We start from the raw sequence: 16608 nt of genomic DNA, 5'->3' as shown, positions 1-16608 counted from the left end.
CAAAGAAGGCTCCGCCTTAACAATCTTTGCTTTGGCTTTACTACCGACAGCCCGGTAGCGAATTGTTTCATATATGATAGAAACTGATGATGTAGGCTAAACACAAATGACATTTCATGCAACCACAGTGAACTTTTCATTTAGGCCTAGGCTAGTTATTGTAATTGGGTTCGTGTACTTTTTCGTTCATTTGATTTCTGGTTTTGAAACAATAGCATGCACATTCAAAAAACTGGTCATTTTAAATATTGACGACAATGTGTTCAAACGGAAAACGAGTCATTTCATTTCATTTAGCCCTCGAAAGTAGAATGGTGTGTTGTTTCATTATCATGGACTATCAGTTTAACAGCAAGAATTCTCCATTACAACCAAATGTAGCCTACAAAGGGGCGATTTTGCTTTATTAACAGGTGAACCAGAAGCATGCATTGTGTAACGTTAACCGGTTAGATCAAGCTAGACATATCTTCATCTCAATAGGCTACTGCCCAGATAGCAAGCAGCTATCGGACCACCGGTAAATACTTGTCAGCAACCCGCGATGGTAACGTTAGGCCACCGGCAGTCCGCCGTATAAATGAATAAAGAAAAGGTGGTCAAAGCTGCGGCTCGTTAGCCCAGCGGACCGCGGTAGAACCGATGTGGAAAAACTCAGCGGTCCGCCGGCGACAGCGAAACCGGTGGGCCGCCGCCAGCCTCTTGCCATCTGGGTGGTTAACTTTGCTGGCTAGCTAGTTCCTATCTGACGAACGAGTAGTGTGACAACGGGGGTTCTTATGGAAACGTTGGTGCTGTTGCGAGTTGTTGCACTGGTTTGAATCCACAGTTTACATGTTGAATTACACAATAAACGTGTTTTGCAGTAAGTTGCTGGTTTGTAGAATGTAGCACTAGCAGCTCGCTCAGTCTCGTTGCGAGTCCTGGCTCTCTCTGCTGACTGCCTCCCTCAAAGATTGTTAAGGCTCCTGAACAATCTTTGCCTCCCTCTCGCCGCCAGCAATTTTAAACTGCGTGACGTAATGCAAAAAAACATGACTGACTTGGATGCATAGACAGTAAAGCCCCGCCTTCCCGCAGGCTCGGTCAACAACAGACCCCTTTAGCTGCTGCTACACTTGTCTCTGAGGTGATCAGATCAGAATGGATGTGGGATCCAAGCCATAGGATCGTCCAATTCACCACTATCGTTTTCGTTAAGTCAAGCGTTAACACTAGAAGGTAATTGGGCCGCTTTTGCATTCTTTGAGTGCATCGTAATGTTAGCAGTTAAAGAAAGTGTCAGCATCTCTACTATAAAATGTCCGTTAATGTTAGTTAGCCAGCCGGCTGCACGTACACATGGTCTGCATGACTGTCTAGCTAATTTAGCTAGCGAGCTAACGATAGTTCTTTAACCAAGCGTGCCACGCTTTTGTCTGGGTTGTATGTAAAACTTTCAACGCTAGATAGTTGCTTGCTTAGCTTCGTTGATGTGCCGCCATCAGTGGCACTCCCAACATTTTCCGCGTGTGTTTTTATTTATTTGTAAACTTCCTTTCACTTTCCTTTCCTTTCCATAAGCGCAGTTAATGTATGAGTAATGTGTTGTATGTGACAACTTTTTACGTTTTACTGTACGTTAAGAGTATCGTATACATACATCACAAGAGTTATACTGTAGATGCCAGTGGAGACGTTTGACTTTTTACTGAAAGATCGGGCATTAGCTAATTTAACTGTTAATCTCAACTGCGACCAGATTAATGATAGCAGCTGATCAATCACCAAGTAAGCCATCCTTTGTGAAAATGACCAACACAATGGCAGTTTCAGTTGTTTTTACATTATGTCAACTTACTTTGTCCCTAAACAAATATTTTTTGACCGACACTCGATCCTTCAGCCATGGTGAACCAGCGAATGGGTGAAAATGTCTGGCAGACCAGCAAGAGTGACTCCAGCGGGGCGAGCAACAGCGGAGAGAGCTCCAAGGACAGCTCCCGTAGCTCCACACCGGTGTTGGATCCTGACCGAACCGATAGGCTCAGAGACAAGATGAGACGGCGGATAGAGTCGGGGGACCACTGGTTTTCGCTGGAGTTCTTCCCTCCTCGCACCGCCAGCGGAGCCGTTAATCTGATCTCGAGGTAAAAGCTGCATGGCATTTTACAGAAGTCTATCTAAACGTAATCGAGATAAATGCAGAATATGTGTAACGTTACTTTAAGTCATCGCAGTATATGGGATTTGGCTGCCTTCTGGTGCTTCGCGGTTACCTTTTCAAACTGCAACACGTCTTCATGTAACGTTGCTCACTATGCATACACTGTACATAATGCGGACAGTTAAGTTTTACTCCGACAGAAATGTTGCTCTGATTCATTTCTTCCATATAATTAAGATGGGTGTTTAAATATAAAATAATATTATTGATGTAGCATCAACAGGGAATTGATTTTTTTTTCTCATTTTAATTTTGACCAAGCCAAAACATTCCAGTAAAACCATTAAGGTCATTGACCTGAAGCACGAAAAGAAGCAATAAGGGCTAAATAGTTGGATTTCAACACATGGGCCATAATATGCAAATAATAAAAAGAAGACGCAGAGGAACAGCACTGATTGAAGAGAGGCAGAGGGAGAATGACCATGTGAGATTTTAGGTTAGATCAGAATTTTGGCCAGATTTGGATTGTTGTTTAGCCCCATTCCTCTCTTGTTTGAGTGATACCAATGCTTGTTAGAGTGATGCCAATGGATGTTAGGTAGTCTAGTTTATTTTAATACCAGGGGCTGTAGAACCGAGCTAACCACAGCCTCTGAAATACAGCCTCATATCAAAGATCCTTGATTACTCCGCTTTAACCCTCTCTGCTCATATCTCCCCCAATAAATCACAACAACTAACGTGTTAACTTTGACTGCATGTAGTTATTTGTGCTGTGAGTGATGGCTGTTGCTCTTGTCCCGTGTGATGGTGCGTTAAATCAGGTTCGACCGCATGGGCTCCGGCGGACCGCTCTTCATCGACATCACCTGGCACCCGGCGGGCGACCCCGGCTCGGACAAGGAGACGTCCTCCATGATGATCGCCAGCACAGCGGTCAACTACTGCGGCTTGGAGACCCTGCTGCACCTGACCTGCTGCAACCAGACCCGGGACACCATCACTGGCTACCTCAAGAAGGCCAAGCGCCTCGGCCTCAAGAACATCATGGCCCTCAGAGGAGGTACGGATCCCATCCAAATACACATGCGCGCGCACACACACACACACACACACACACACACACACACACACACACCCACACCCACACACAAGAGTCTTCACTCTTGACCTCACAGAAGGCCATTTTTAGAAGGTGAGGGTTGTTATTCTCTGAAGTTTATGTAGTTTATTTTTATGGAGCAGATAAGAAGATGGCTGTGGTTGATTGTGCAATGTAGTGGGCTGAGGCTGATCTGTGACCATACCATCTGTGCATACCATACACCTGTCCAGTCCAGGGTCCAGTGCTGTGTGTTCTCACCACACGAGGGAGCACTGTTGAAAAACACTGAAACACAGCCCTGCTGAACTCTACACCACTTGGCCCAGCGATTACAGCTAGTGGTATAGTGTGAGACAGCCAGTGTGTGTGTGTGTGTGTGAGTGTGAGTGACAGCAGCGTGTGCATAGGGGGAGGGAAGCCGTACGAGTGTTGAAACACTTAGACCTCTCTCTCCCCTACAGTACATGTCTGAGTGAATGTCGCACACATGCATACAGCGTGCGTTGGGCAGTCGTGGCCTACTGGTTAGGGCTTCGGGCTTGTAACCGGAGGGTTGCTGAGTCGATCCCCAACCAGTAGGAACGGCTGAAGTGCCCTTGAGTAAGGCACCTAACCCCTCACTGCTCCCCAAGCGCCGCTGTAGCAAGGCAGCTCACTGCTCCGGGTTAGTGTGTGCTTCACCTCACTGTATGCCATGTGTGTTCACTAATTCACGGATGGGATAAATGCAGAGACCAAATTCCTTGTATACTCAAGTATACTTGGCCGAGAAACCTGATTTACATTTACATTTTACATTTACTTTAGAATGTACTCATGCATGGAAATGGCATCAGCGCACGAGGGTCCCCCTTTAGCCCAGATCTACGTTTCCTTTAGAGGACTACAGAGTCAGGGAGGATCCCATATCTGAGGTGTCTGTTTATAGAGAGATGATATTGCAAATATGTTACAAAATACATTTTAGGGCATGTATTCTGTAATCTGTAGAGGAATACATTTTAAAAGTAACTTTCCCAACACACGTCCCACTTGGCGTCTGTAGTACAGTTAACTTATCAGTCACGTATGCATGCAGATATGCGAGTCCGGTGAGGTGAGGTGAGGTGAGGTGGGATCTGCTGGGGTGGGGTAGAATAGAAGAGTGTGTCCCTGTGTGATGTCTTTTGACGACAATAGTGTCTTAATAAGAGTATTATAATGCATGTGTAGTGTATGTAATGTATCTAATCAACTGAACAAACTGATCAACATCTTGGACAATGAGTGTCACCCACTCCACAGCACTATTGTTAAGCAGAAGAGCCTGATCAGCTGGAGACTTCGGTCACTGCCTTGCACAACGGACAGACTGAGAAAGTAATTTGTCCCCAGGGTCATTGAACTGTTCAATGCCTCACTTAAGGGAAGAGGAGAGATAGACTTCTCTGCATAGTCTGTCTGCCTCTTCACCCCCTCCATGTTTGGTACTGTCTGTCCACTAGCTACTTGTACCACTGTCTTTATGCCTCACTGTTTGCATGCTATATTAGCACATTAGCACATATGCATAACCCCCTCCATGCCACAGCCGAACTGTGGCCACACTTATACATTTTCTTAAATAGTTAAATATATAGACTTTACTTTACTTCTGCATTGTTGCACTGTTGGACTTACTCATTTGCACTATCACCATAACCACTATCACCATTGCACTACCACCATGACACTCATTCACACAGAGCACCTTAGAGCACCTTACCATACCTTACTATGCACAGAGAATCACAGGCTCAGTCCCTGCCTCAGTCATTGCAAGCGCCTCTGATTGATTAATCACCACTATGTGGATACTGTTTTTAAAAATTGATTTAGATTAAGTGTTAGTTAGTATAATTTGTATTTTTGTAATTTGTATTTTAGTATATTTTTATATATTGTATTAAGTGTTAATTAGTATAATTTGTATTTTAGTATATTTAGCATATTCTTTATCTTCTACTGTCCTTATTGCTTAGTTGTGTTTTTATATTATATACTTTAATTACTCTTCCTGCTGTTAAAGAATGTGTTTGTGTTATATGTATGCTGCTGAGACCTTGAATTTCCCCTGGGGATCAATAAAGTATCTATCTATCTATCTATCTATCTAATCCTGGGCAGACCCTGTAGGCAGCGACTGGGAAGAGGAGGAAGGGGGCTTCAACTACGCCACTGACCTGGTCAAACACATCCGCTGCGAGTTTGACGACTACTTCGACATCTGTGTTGCTGGTAAGAGTCTTTTTGTCTTGAGTGGTTATAGTGATCTGAGGTGGATACCATTACAGACCTGGTTCAGCATGCACAGTAAAGTTGCAGCAACCATGATAGTTTTCTCACTTTTGCACCTTTTTTTGCTAATAAATTGATGACGGCTAAAGAAATAATGGTGTGTAAAAACCTGTCAAGGACCTAAGCACCAGTTGTAGCATGAATACATGCACTGATGAGTTAGATAGAATGTCATATTCACTTACTTGTGTATTGTTGACTTGATAACTTGTGTATTAATCCCAGGAAATAACTGTGCTCATGGTGTTGCTAGGCTACCCCACGGGCCATCCTGAGGCCGAGAGCTATGCTGACGACCTCCGTCACCTGAAGGAGAAGGTGGACGCCGGGGCTGATTCCATCATCACACAGCTCTTCTTTCGGGCCGAGACTTTCCTCAACTTCGTCCGTGACTGCAGGGCCATCGGCATCACCTGTCCCATACTGCCCGGCATCTTCCCAATTCAGGTACGCCCACGTCCAAGGGTAATACTGTCCACCTGTCCTGGGGGGATTCCAAGAATGTGGATTAGGGACTAGCATTGGTAAATTAACTTGGAGAAACTTATGTTTTGAAGCTTCATGGCTTCATTCTCCTCTTATTCTCTTCATATTCTTCCATTACTCTGGGTACTCAGGCTTGTCACTAATCTACGCTCTTGAAATAAAGGCAGCAGAGAGTTTAAACAGATTTAGGCATTTACAGTCAAGGTGTATTTACAAATGACACTGATCTCTGCTGAAACAGTGTACTTTGTATCAGGTTTAGCCACCAGCTAATTTATATCTGCATTCATGATGACCTGTTCGAATTATATTTTTGATTAGATTAATGAGATTAGTGAGAGATTTGGAGTGGTATCGGGAATGGGCACAGGTCAGATTTAAACACCGGGTTTATGTCTCCATAGTTACATAGTCAGATTCAAACACCGGGTTTATGTCTCCATAGTTACATAGTCAGATTTAAACACCGGGTTTATGTCTCCATAGTTACATAGTCAGATTAAAACACAGGGTTTATGTCTCCATAGTTACATAGTCAGATTCAAACACTGGGTTTATGTCTCCATAGTTACATAGTCAGATTAAAACACAGGGTTTATGTCCCCATAGTTACATAAAGTTCCTCGGATTCATGTTGTATCTCTTTGGAATTCTATGTCTCTAGGGTTACCAGTCTCTACGGCAACTGGTGAAGCTGTCCAAGCTGGAGGTTCCGGAGGAGATCACCGAGGTGATCGAGCCGATCAAGGACAATGATGCAGCGATCCGTAACTTTGGCATCCACCAGGCGGTGGAGATGTGCCGAGTGCTGCTGGACAGCGGGGAGGTTCCTGGCCTGCACTTCTACACCCTCAACCGCGAGGTGGCCACCATGGAGGTCCTGAGACAGCTGGGCATGTGGGTGGAGGACCCCCGGTATGTCTCCAACACTGACATACACCACAGCACAGCACAGCACACCACAGTAGTTTAACACAGACATCAATGACACTACATCAGGCTACGCCATGGGAAAAGTATGGAATTGTGAATTCTTTTTTCCAGATGTATAGAAATTTGAGTGAAAGTCTTGAAAAAAAAAGTGACACATGACACGACAGCTCCTGCATGGACTTTTATTTTATGATGTTACAGTACAGTACTCCAACTGTGTCATTATGGGCAGCTCCATAACTTTGTTTAAGTGAGAACATTCTCATGTACTCATAGTTAAACTCACACACTCAATAGATATGATTCAGTACAATCATGCAGCCTGCTCCCAAAAGTGGTTTGGATGAACATGAATTGTCTCTTGAGTCATTGTGTGTGTGTGTGTGTGTGTGTGTGTGTGTGTGTGTGTGTGTCCGTGTCTCCAGCCGGCCACTGCCTTGGGCAACGAGTGCCAACCCCAAGCGAAAGGTAGAGGACGTGAGGCCCATCTTCTGGGCCTCCAGACCCAAGAGCTACATCTACAGAACCCAGGAGTGGGATGACTTCCCCAATGGACGATGGTACGCAACATGTCTGTCTGTCATAAGGCGCTTGATAGAGCATGTGATAAATACCATAAACATAAACATCTTTGTTTGTTAATTGTATTACTGGAGCAGGGACTGATGTGAAAAATGTTTTTGTCTCTACCCCTCTCTCTCCCTGGTTGTTTGATTAGGGGTAACTCGTCGTCCCCAGCCTTTGGGGAGCTGAATGATTACTACCTGTTCTACCTAAAGAGTAAATCGTCCAAGGACGCGCTGCTCAAGATGTGGGGGGAGGAGTTAACAAGTGAAGACAGCGTGTTTGAGGTCTTCACCAACTACATCACAGCCACGCCCAACCGCAACGGGCACAAGGTGACTGGGTTCATCTCGCCGCCTGTCTGTCGCATGTTTTTTCTTGTGTATGCATTGGTGTTTGTGTATATTATTCTGTTGATTGATTGTGTGCGTTATGTGTGTGTGTTTGTTGGTGACTGACTGTGATTTTGTGTGTGTGTGCATTCTCCCCGTAGGTGATGTGCCTGCCGTGGAACGACGACCCTCTGGCCCCAGAGACGAACCTGCTGAGGGACGAGCTGGACAAGGTGAACCGCCGCGGTGTCCTCACCATCAACTCCCAGCCTAGCATCAACGGCAAGCCCTCCACCGACCCCATCGTGGGCTGGGGCCCGCCCGGCGGATACGTCTTCCAGAAGGTGGGGGCACCTCTCTCTGCCATGCGTCACTGTTGTAGAGTACCCGAGTGGTGAAGGAGAAATCAGGCCGAGACAGCAGGTTTAAGAGGGCCCACGGTGTTTTATTTACAACGTGCAAAAAATAATAAAAAAATACAGTCCACTTCCTATCCGACACTCGGTCGCACCCGACGGGAGATAAAACGAAAAAGACAAACAAAACATTTAACAAACACGAATATCTAAGGTCTCTTATGGCTAGGCTACATGCCACTATATAACCAGACCTGACCGCAGGACTCACATCAGCCCCTTACTGCGTGTCACGAAACTTTGAACCCCTGCATAGAGAAAAGCCGGCGTTTAAATGGCCAATTAACTAATTACTTCCGCCGCCACCGGCGAAGTCTAAACACCCAAAACGGGCACACCGCCCCTAAACCACCGACATCTAAAGCATACATCATGACATCAAAAGTAACCATAGCACAACCCCAAAAACACATGATCAAATATTAAGCAACATTCTTCGCGCGCAAAGGAACGCACCCAACATATAGAACACGCACAACTCATTCATGAAATTGACATTACATATATCATTAATTAAATAATAATCAAATAATCATAGTGTGATGTGCTGCTGAGGCGGCACATCGTCACAGTTACCCCATACGTGGGGTGTGAGCAGACTACAGTGTACATTATGCTGCACATTACATGATATTATCAAAACTGATGGGTTCATGTAAGGTGGTAATGGTGTTAATTCAGTTTTTTTGCCTGGTATTAGAATCCAGATTAGCCACAGTGGTGAGTTTTTAAAGGTGCTCAAAGTGATGCCACACATTTTTTAGGCTAAAACATTTTATGTCACTTACTGCAAACATCACCTAACCAACCGCTAGCTGTCTGTGTCCTGAATAAAAAATATGCGATCTCTGTGGACAGCCCAGGCTCCAAAAACGGCAACAAAAACAACCTGGGCAAACCTAGCCCATGAAAACATAACAAACTGTTCCAGCAAATCATAGACGAGATGTGCGTTTAGGAGAGTTTCAATTGCACGGGAGCAGCACGGGAGGTAGGGGGAGGAAGTAACGAGCTAGCTTTCTGTTTTGTTTGAAAGTCGACAGAAGTGACATTACCCAGCATCGCTTAGAGCACCTTTAAAAGCAGTCCAAGCCCTTGGTTTTATTTGAATCAAAATAAGTCAGTTCACCCCTTCAAATGTAAAGATAAGAGACCCACTCCCCACATGAGTTGATCTTATCATAATCCTTCCTCCTGATTAGTGTTCTAGAGCACTGAGTGGCTTCGGCTACTGAGTGGCTTGGTGTGTGGGCTCGTGCAGTAAAACCTCCCAGTCAAAAGTACACTGGTGTGTGTGTGTGTGTGTGTGTGTGTGCGTGTGTGTGTGTGTCCTTTACCCTCTGGCTGACTGTAAACATATCAGTAAAGAAATCTTCCTAGAGAGTCAGGGTGACCCTGCAGTATTCCCAGAACTACACAAATGTATTTTTAATGTTGAGTTTTTTAATTGGTGTGTGTAAAGGTCAGATCCATTCCTAGAAACCCATCACCCTATCTGCTGCTGAGCCTTGTTGAGGTGGTGGTGTGACTTTCGTCACACCACCACCTCACCCCTTTCGATAGGTGGAGCTTTGTGCTGGTGGAGATTTCCACTGCTTACTGCCATGGTGTGTAATGATTGACATTTGTGTCATCTCATTGAACCATGCAAGTGAACATGCTTGAGCGATGGCATGGCCATTCAGGCTCAAACACCGATTCAAAACATTTATTATAATATAAATGATCTGAGTTATTCACACTTATTGATCCACACAGTGTAATATCAAGTAGATGGAATATTCTTGCAGTCTTGGAGTATTTTACAGTGACTGAAGTAAACCCGTGTGTGTGTGTGTGTGTGTGCAGGCATATCTGGAGTTCTTCACATCCAGTGAGAATGTGACCGCTCTCCTCAAGGTGCTGAAGAAGTACGAGCCCCGTGTCAACTATCACATTGTTAATGTTGAGGTGAGTACACACACACACACACACACAAATTCACACACACACAAATTCACACACACAAATAAATTAGGGCCAGGTTGCTCTGGAATTGTGTTATTATGTATAATATTAATCCTTACATCACACACTCACACTTTGCGGGTGCAAGTTTTGCGGCGAACAGGTAGCGATAATGGGAAGGTGGTCTACGTCAAGGCGGGGGCTCTAAAATGGGTGAGACCTTTCTGTTGTGTGTGTGTGTGTGTGTGTGTGTGTGTGTGTGTGAGTGAGGTGAGGGCTCTGAAATGGGCGAGACCTCTCTGTTGAGGAGTGTGTGTGTCTGTGTGTGTGTGATTGAGGCGGGGGGCTCTTAAATGGGCGGGACCTCTCTCTTGAAGTAAATTTAAATCAATCAATCACATGCAACCAGCATGGCCAACGGTCTTTACCCCCATGCAGTCAGGCTGCTAAATGGACAGTCCACCCCCCACTCCCCATTAGACATCCCTCTGTGACATAATGTCTCTGTACATACACCCCCAATACCTGTGACCTGGACTACACTACCTCTATTAGATGTATTAATTATTGCACCAAGCACTTTACTGGACACAGCACGTTATGGGGTTTTCTATGGGTATTTATGGGGAGCTAAATTAGGTACAAAGTAATGGGGGATTCATGGGGATGTAAATTGATATAAGGCAAATGGGTGAACAACCTCAAACTATATGCCTGTCTGTTTGTGCTCTAACATTTCTTTGTTATCCTGTAACAATGACAAATAAAACTGAACTGAACTTTCCAAGTTCCAAATATAGATAGATGATAGATAGATAGGTACTTTATTGATCCCCAAGGGGAAATTCAAGAATATATGGATCGATTAATAAATCGTATAGATCAGCCTAGTCGGATGTGATGGTGTACGGTAATTAAAACAGGTCTGGAAAGCTACAACCATGTTTTGTGAATTGAATTGCTTGGAAGAGCAGAAGAAATTCGACATATTCGCTACATATTATTCTTTGAAAAAGTATTTGGATCAGATGCGCATCAATATTGAGATTGTAAATGCTACTGTAATATCGTCTGACGCATTCCATTTAAAGATATTGCTCAACACTGCTATTGGTGGGCTTTAACCAAAAATTCTATTAATGAACCTAGTCCTGACTCAGTCCAGCCCACTTCGTGCGTCTGACTCTCTCTGACCACCGTTCGCATGCACTGGCGATAAAATACGCTGCCAAATTTGCACCCACAGAGTTCCATGTGGACGATCACTGTTCAGTGTTTGTTGACCTGTGTGTATTTGTTTGCAGGGGAAGAACATCACTAATGCCCACGACATGCAGCCGAACGCTGTGACCTGGGGCATCTTCCCTGGAAGGGAGATTGTCCAGCCGACGGTGGTTGACCCGGTCAGCTTCATGTTCTGGAAGGTAAGTTCAGTCATTAGGTCATAGGTCAGTCAGGCACTCACAGCAGAGATGTTCTATGAAGGGAGAGTCTAATCTTCAGGTGAAAAAGCGTAATAGCTAACTAGTATTGGCGTGTGTGTGTGTGTGTGTGTGTGTGTGTGTGTGTGTGTGTGTGTGTGTGTGGAAACACATACCCTCGTGCACTGCATCTTGGGTAATAAACTGGGACACTACTGAATTTGTGCTAGGCACAAGTCAGCAATTAGCGAATGCTGCATTTTTATCCTTGTGGTCTCAGAGAAAAGGTGCCCTTCCAGAAGTCGAACACATTTCCCCTGCAGCTCACTTCAAAGCTAGGCTAGATAAGATAACGCTAACGTCAACGAAGAGACCGTATGTTTGATACCTGCCTGCTCTCTCGTAATGAACTCTCTCTCTGTGTGTGTCAGGACGAAGCTTTTGCCCTGTGGATCGAGCAGTGGGCCAAGCTCTATGAGGACGAGTCTCCCTCTCGGATGATCATCCAGTACATCCACGACAACTACTTCCTGGTTAACCTGGTGGATAACGACTTCCCATTGGACAACTGCCTGTGGCAGATCATCGACGACATGTTTGAGATTCTGGACGCGCCCCCCGAGACACTGCAGAGTGACTGAGGGAGGCCCACTCGCACAGAATGCCATGGCAACCCCCATCCCATCATACTGCTACGATGTGGGTGGGATCCAGGCAAAGGATTTGTTGGGTTTTCTCAGGCTGTGATTGGTCCGTTGGCTGAGTGTGAGTGGTTGTTGTGACTCAACTTGCACTCGGTCGTCTCCTTCATTGGCTGAACGCTAAAGCTAAACACCCATTGCTCTCCAACCAATACCACCGCGCTCAACCATTACAGTTGCTGCTACCCAGGGGACCCTGGGGCTTGGTGACCCCTCCTATCTGCATGAACACTGTCTCCGCTCCACTAAATGTCCATAATGACCACTGATCCTCACACAGATGGATGGGCATTGGGCAGACTATACTATTATAGCTTTATTATTGCTCTTGACTTCACTTCACTTGTATGTGTGATTTGTATCGATTGCGGCAGGGAGGAGGAGAGACGGACAGTTCAACCAAACCATTTAGCTGCCAAATGCTGCTTACCAAAACGAAACTATCACGGTGAGGATGGAGGGGTTGTGGGGACTGGATGAGAGCACCCTCTCTTATCCCTCACTGCACACACCCCAACAGAAAAGCCCCAGCTCCAGCCTAGCTCTGCTAGTAGTAGTATTCTAGTAGGTTTACTCGAAGCATAACCGTTGTGGCCTTCCTTTTTTGTTGATGTTTAGACATGGACAATGCTAGTTCCAGTGCAACGATGTGAAGTGGAAAGTGGATCAAGTTGTTGAAAAGAAACCATAGAAAAACGAGAAAAAGGAATTACTGTAGAAAATTTCAGTCTTGGGACTCGCTGCGATTGCGGGTCTGGCTTCTTGTTTAGCTGAAGTAGAACTCAAAGGACGCACACTGTCAGGAAAGCTATTATTAAAGAAGATGTGTGTTTGGGTAATGTTAAATGCTTGGGTTAAACTGTGGTGTTTAGTGAGATACACAAAGTGCTTGACTATTGTAAGACTAACGTGGCCTTTTGAATACAATCACCAATGTTCTCAGATGGATTTGAAGCATTGTTATGAGTGTTGCAAAGACCATTGTTCTCAGATGGGTTTGAAACATTGTTATGCATGCTGCAGAGACAGAAACTTATTTTTACTCATGATTATTTTAAGGCACGTGTTTTCATACACATTTTTATATTTATGTTTTTAACTGTAGCTAGGAGCGGATGTTGCTATGATCATATCTATATTTATTAATGTTTTGTACCGTCGGTAATGGCGTAATAAATAAACTGTGACTTCATGGAAACAGCCTCGCATTTCTTTTTTTATTTAGTAACGTGGCCATCAGTGTGTGTGTGTGTGTTTAGTTCTGTGCCACCCTGGCATTGTTTATACACAGTTTCGTCATCTTTTCTTACGGTGGCCTTAACCATGTTGCTGGGTCAGTTGTGTATGGATGCCCGAATGTGTGTGTTTAGTTGTGTTTTCTGACCATGATGCCACCTGTGTCAGAGTCCACCATGCCACCTGGCATTGTTTTTCTCTCCATGGCCACGTTAACCACGTTGGCCGGTTAGTCGTGTGGACGCTCAGATGTGTTTGTTTGTTCAGTGCTGCACCAGCCATGATGCCATCTGTGTCAGAGTCCACCATGTAGCTTTGTTTACATATCTCTCATTGAGGCCTGGCCTGAGCCAGGTAAGTCAGATGTGTGTGTGTGTGTGTGTGTGTGTGTGTGTGTGTGTGTGTGTGCATGTATTGGGAGAATTTGCACTGGTCTCACTATGGAAGGTTTGGATGGCCGACATCATGGGCTCCAGTGCTGTATGATCTCACCACACTGCTGAACTCTAGCCTGACAAAATGACACCACTTGGCCCCGCTCCAAATATTACAGCTTGTGGTATAGTGTGACACTGTGTGTGTGTGTGTGTGTGTGAGACAGCAGCGTGTGCATAGGGGGAGGGGAGCCGTCTCTCCCTTACACGCCTGAGTGAATGTCACACACATGCATACAGTGTGCGTTAGAATGTACTCCTGCATGGAAATGGCATCAGTGCACGAGGGTCCCCCTTTAGCCCAGATCTACGTTTCCTTTAGAGGACTACAGAGCCAGGGAGGATCCCATATCTGAAGTGTCTGTTTATAGAGATGATGCCAGTGGATTTATTATGTGACTCTTCTGCTAATCCCTGAAGTAGTAGTAGAGTGTGTGTTCACTGTGTGCTGGGTGTGTTTCACTAATTCACAGATTGGGATAAATGCAGAGACCAAATTTCCCTCACGGGATCAAAAGAGTATACGTATATACTTATACTAGTTTCCTTTAGAGGACTACAGTGCCAGGGAGGATCCCATATCTGCGTGTTCAGCATCTGCCCCAGCTGTGCAGCTCCGTCACTGATGACTGGTCATTCAATCCCATCATGCTTCTCTGCTGGGGCAGCGGCACCTGCACCTACTGTGCCGTGTCTTTCAGGGCTGATTTCAGTGCAGATAAAGGGGCTTTCAGGAAAGATACTCGTGATAATGGGGAGAGCGGCTGTGGGTAATGCGACGAGAAAGTCAGGCTGGCAAAGAGCGTGTTTACCAAGAACCTTTTCCTGTAAATCAAATGTTAAGTTTATCTAAAAAATCAAACAGCGAGTGGCAAATTAGCTTTGATAATCCATCAATAGGTCTAAGGCTCACAGACAGACAAACAGACACGCACACACACACATTATGGATTGGATGGAGGGAGATTTTTTTGGTCAGATACTCTCTTAAAATTAATGTGTTGTCCCTATCTGGACACAGCGATGTGTTAAAAAAACAACGGAAGTTGTGTTGTTTTCATCACATTTGTTTTAAGAGTGTACCCAAACCAAAGATATCCCTGAAACCTGCAGTTCTTCAAGTTAACTGACACACAGTGTTGGGAAGTAACGGATTACATGTATTATATGTTGTGGGTTGTTGTTGACACTAGATCTTACAACTTCACATAACTGTTTCATCCACTGCTAATAAAATATAATAGAATGTAATTCAAAGTATTCAAAATACGTTACTCACTTTGAGTAATCTATCAGAATATGGTACAAACAGGGACGGATTACTGCACGGGGCCTACCGGCCCAGGCCCAGGCCCAGGGGCCTTAAAACACAAGCCTTTGCAGGGAATCATTGCCTCAATATCAACAAATCAGGATGTAGGCTATGAATCTGATTGAATTTAATATTGGCCATCCCCAAAATGCACCAGAATACAGGAAATCACATCAAACAAATTAAAACATTTCTGGGGGAGGAAGCCTACGCTCATTATTTTCAATTTATCAGAGACAACGATAATCTTTTGATTCTTGATAAAGCATAAATGCTCTTTGTCAGCTTCGTGGTGTGAACTTGAATTAAAGAGAATGAAGGGATAGAAATGTAAAAAAGAAAAAACAGTGACTTCAGACTTGACTTGCTACTCCACTCAAAAGCCTTCAGACTCGGACTCGAGCTTCGAGACTCCTGAACAAGCTGTATTTCATGCAATTATTGCTTTTTTAATCTAAATGTATTCATGTATTTCTATTTTATTTTACTGCTACATATACTTTGTGAAACGTATAACGAGCGGCATGGCCCCTTTGCCATAATGTGCAATGTAACGCATGCGCTATGTGCGCACACTCACAGATAATAAATGCATTGACCATGGCGACAAGAAGTCCTCCCGGAGTTGTGCCTTTTATCATTACTTTCGGTTACAAAAACTTCGTGCACAGAGGAAATAACCGAACAGCTACATGCCAGGTGTGTGGCATTATGCCTATTCAACAACGTCTCTGACTGCGTCATCTCCAAACGCACCCAGATAGGTCAGTCACTTAGGCCTAGCATATAGCGTCACAGGTGACAAGCTAACCATCGCAGTGTTGTTCTGATGCTGGGAACAGGCAGGGATGGGCAAAAATACATCAGAATGTATTTCAAAATAAAATAACCTAATACCCTCATTTTTAACGTATCAAAATAAACTACAAAATACACTAACCATATTATGTATCAAAATAAAATACTGTATTTTTGTATTTAGAAAATACTTTTTTCAAGGACGTATGCACTGCAAAAAAAGCTTTTTAATATCCCAAACATTTAGCCTATTAAAACTATATAGTAAAAAATAATACAATTTAGCCCGTCATACCAAATAGTATACCGTATGCAAGTTCATGTAGTGTGATCAGAAGAATAATTCAAGAATTTATTTACATTTAGTCATCTAGCTGATGCTTATCCAAAACGACTGACAGAGCTTTCAATTAACCACATTATAATCAATAGGCCAAAATCATAATTGTGTATCTGTG

The 16608-nt window shown here is 44.3% G+C and overlaps 1 protein-coding gene across 2 annotated transcripts; it reads left to right on the top strand.

Moving 5' to 3' along the window:
* The first annotated feature begins 1088 nt into the window (after positions 1 to 1088).
* Positions 1089 to 13568, top strand: mthfr (methylenetetrahydrofolate reductase (NAD(P)H)). 2 transcript variants are annotated; one of them, XM_048241938.1, is made up of 12 exons: positions 1089 to 1221; positions 1886 to 2129; positions 2974 to 3212; positions 5400 to 5510; positions 5824 to 6017; positions 6721 to 6971; positions 7415 to 7549; positions 7708 to 7888; positions 8047 to 8229; positions 10150 to 10251; positions 11553 to 11672; positions 12101 to 13568. In XM_048241938.1, exons 2-12 carry the CDS (start codon positions 1888 to 1890, stop codon positions 12308 to 12310), a joined length of 1968 nt encoding a protein of 655 aa, XP_048097895.1. In that variant the 5' UTR covers positions 1089 to 1221; positions 1886 to 1887; the 3' UTR covers positions 12311 to 13568. The 2 variants fall into 2 exon arrangements, with proteins under 2 accessions (XP_048097895.1, XP_048097894.1); XM_048241937.1 differs by lacking the exon at positions 1089 to 1221 and adding an exon at positions 1252 to 1770.
* The last annotated feature ends 3040 nt before the right edge of the window (positions 13569 to 16608 follow it).

This window comes from Alosa alosa, chromosome 4 (genome assembly GCF_017589495.1).
Source record: "Alosa alosa isolate M-15738 ecotype Scorff River chromosome 4, AALO_Geno_1.1, whole genome shotgun sequence".
NCBI lineage: Eukaryota > Metazoa > Chordata > Actinopteri > Clupeiformes > Clupeidae > Alosa > Alosa alosa.
This window is presented reverse-complemented; position numbering and strand designations above follow the sequence as displayed.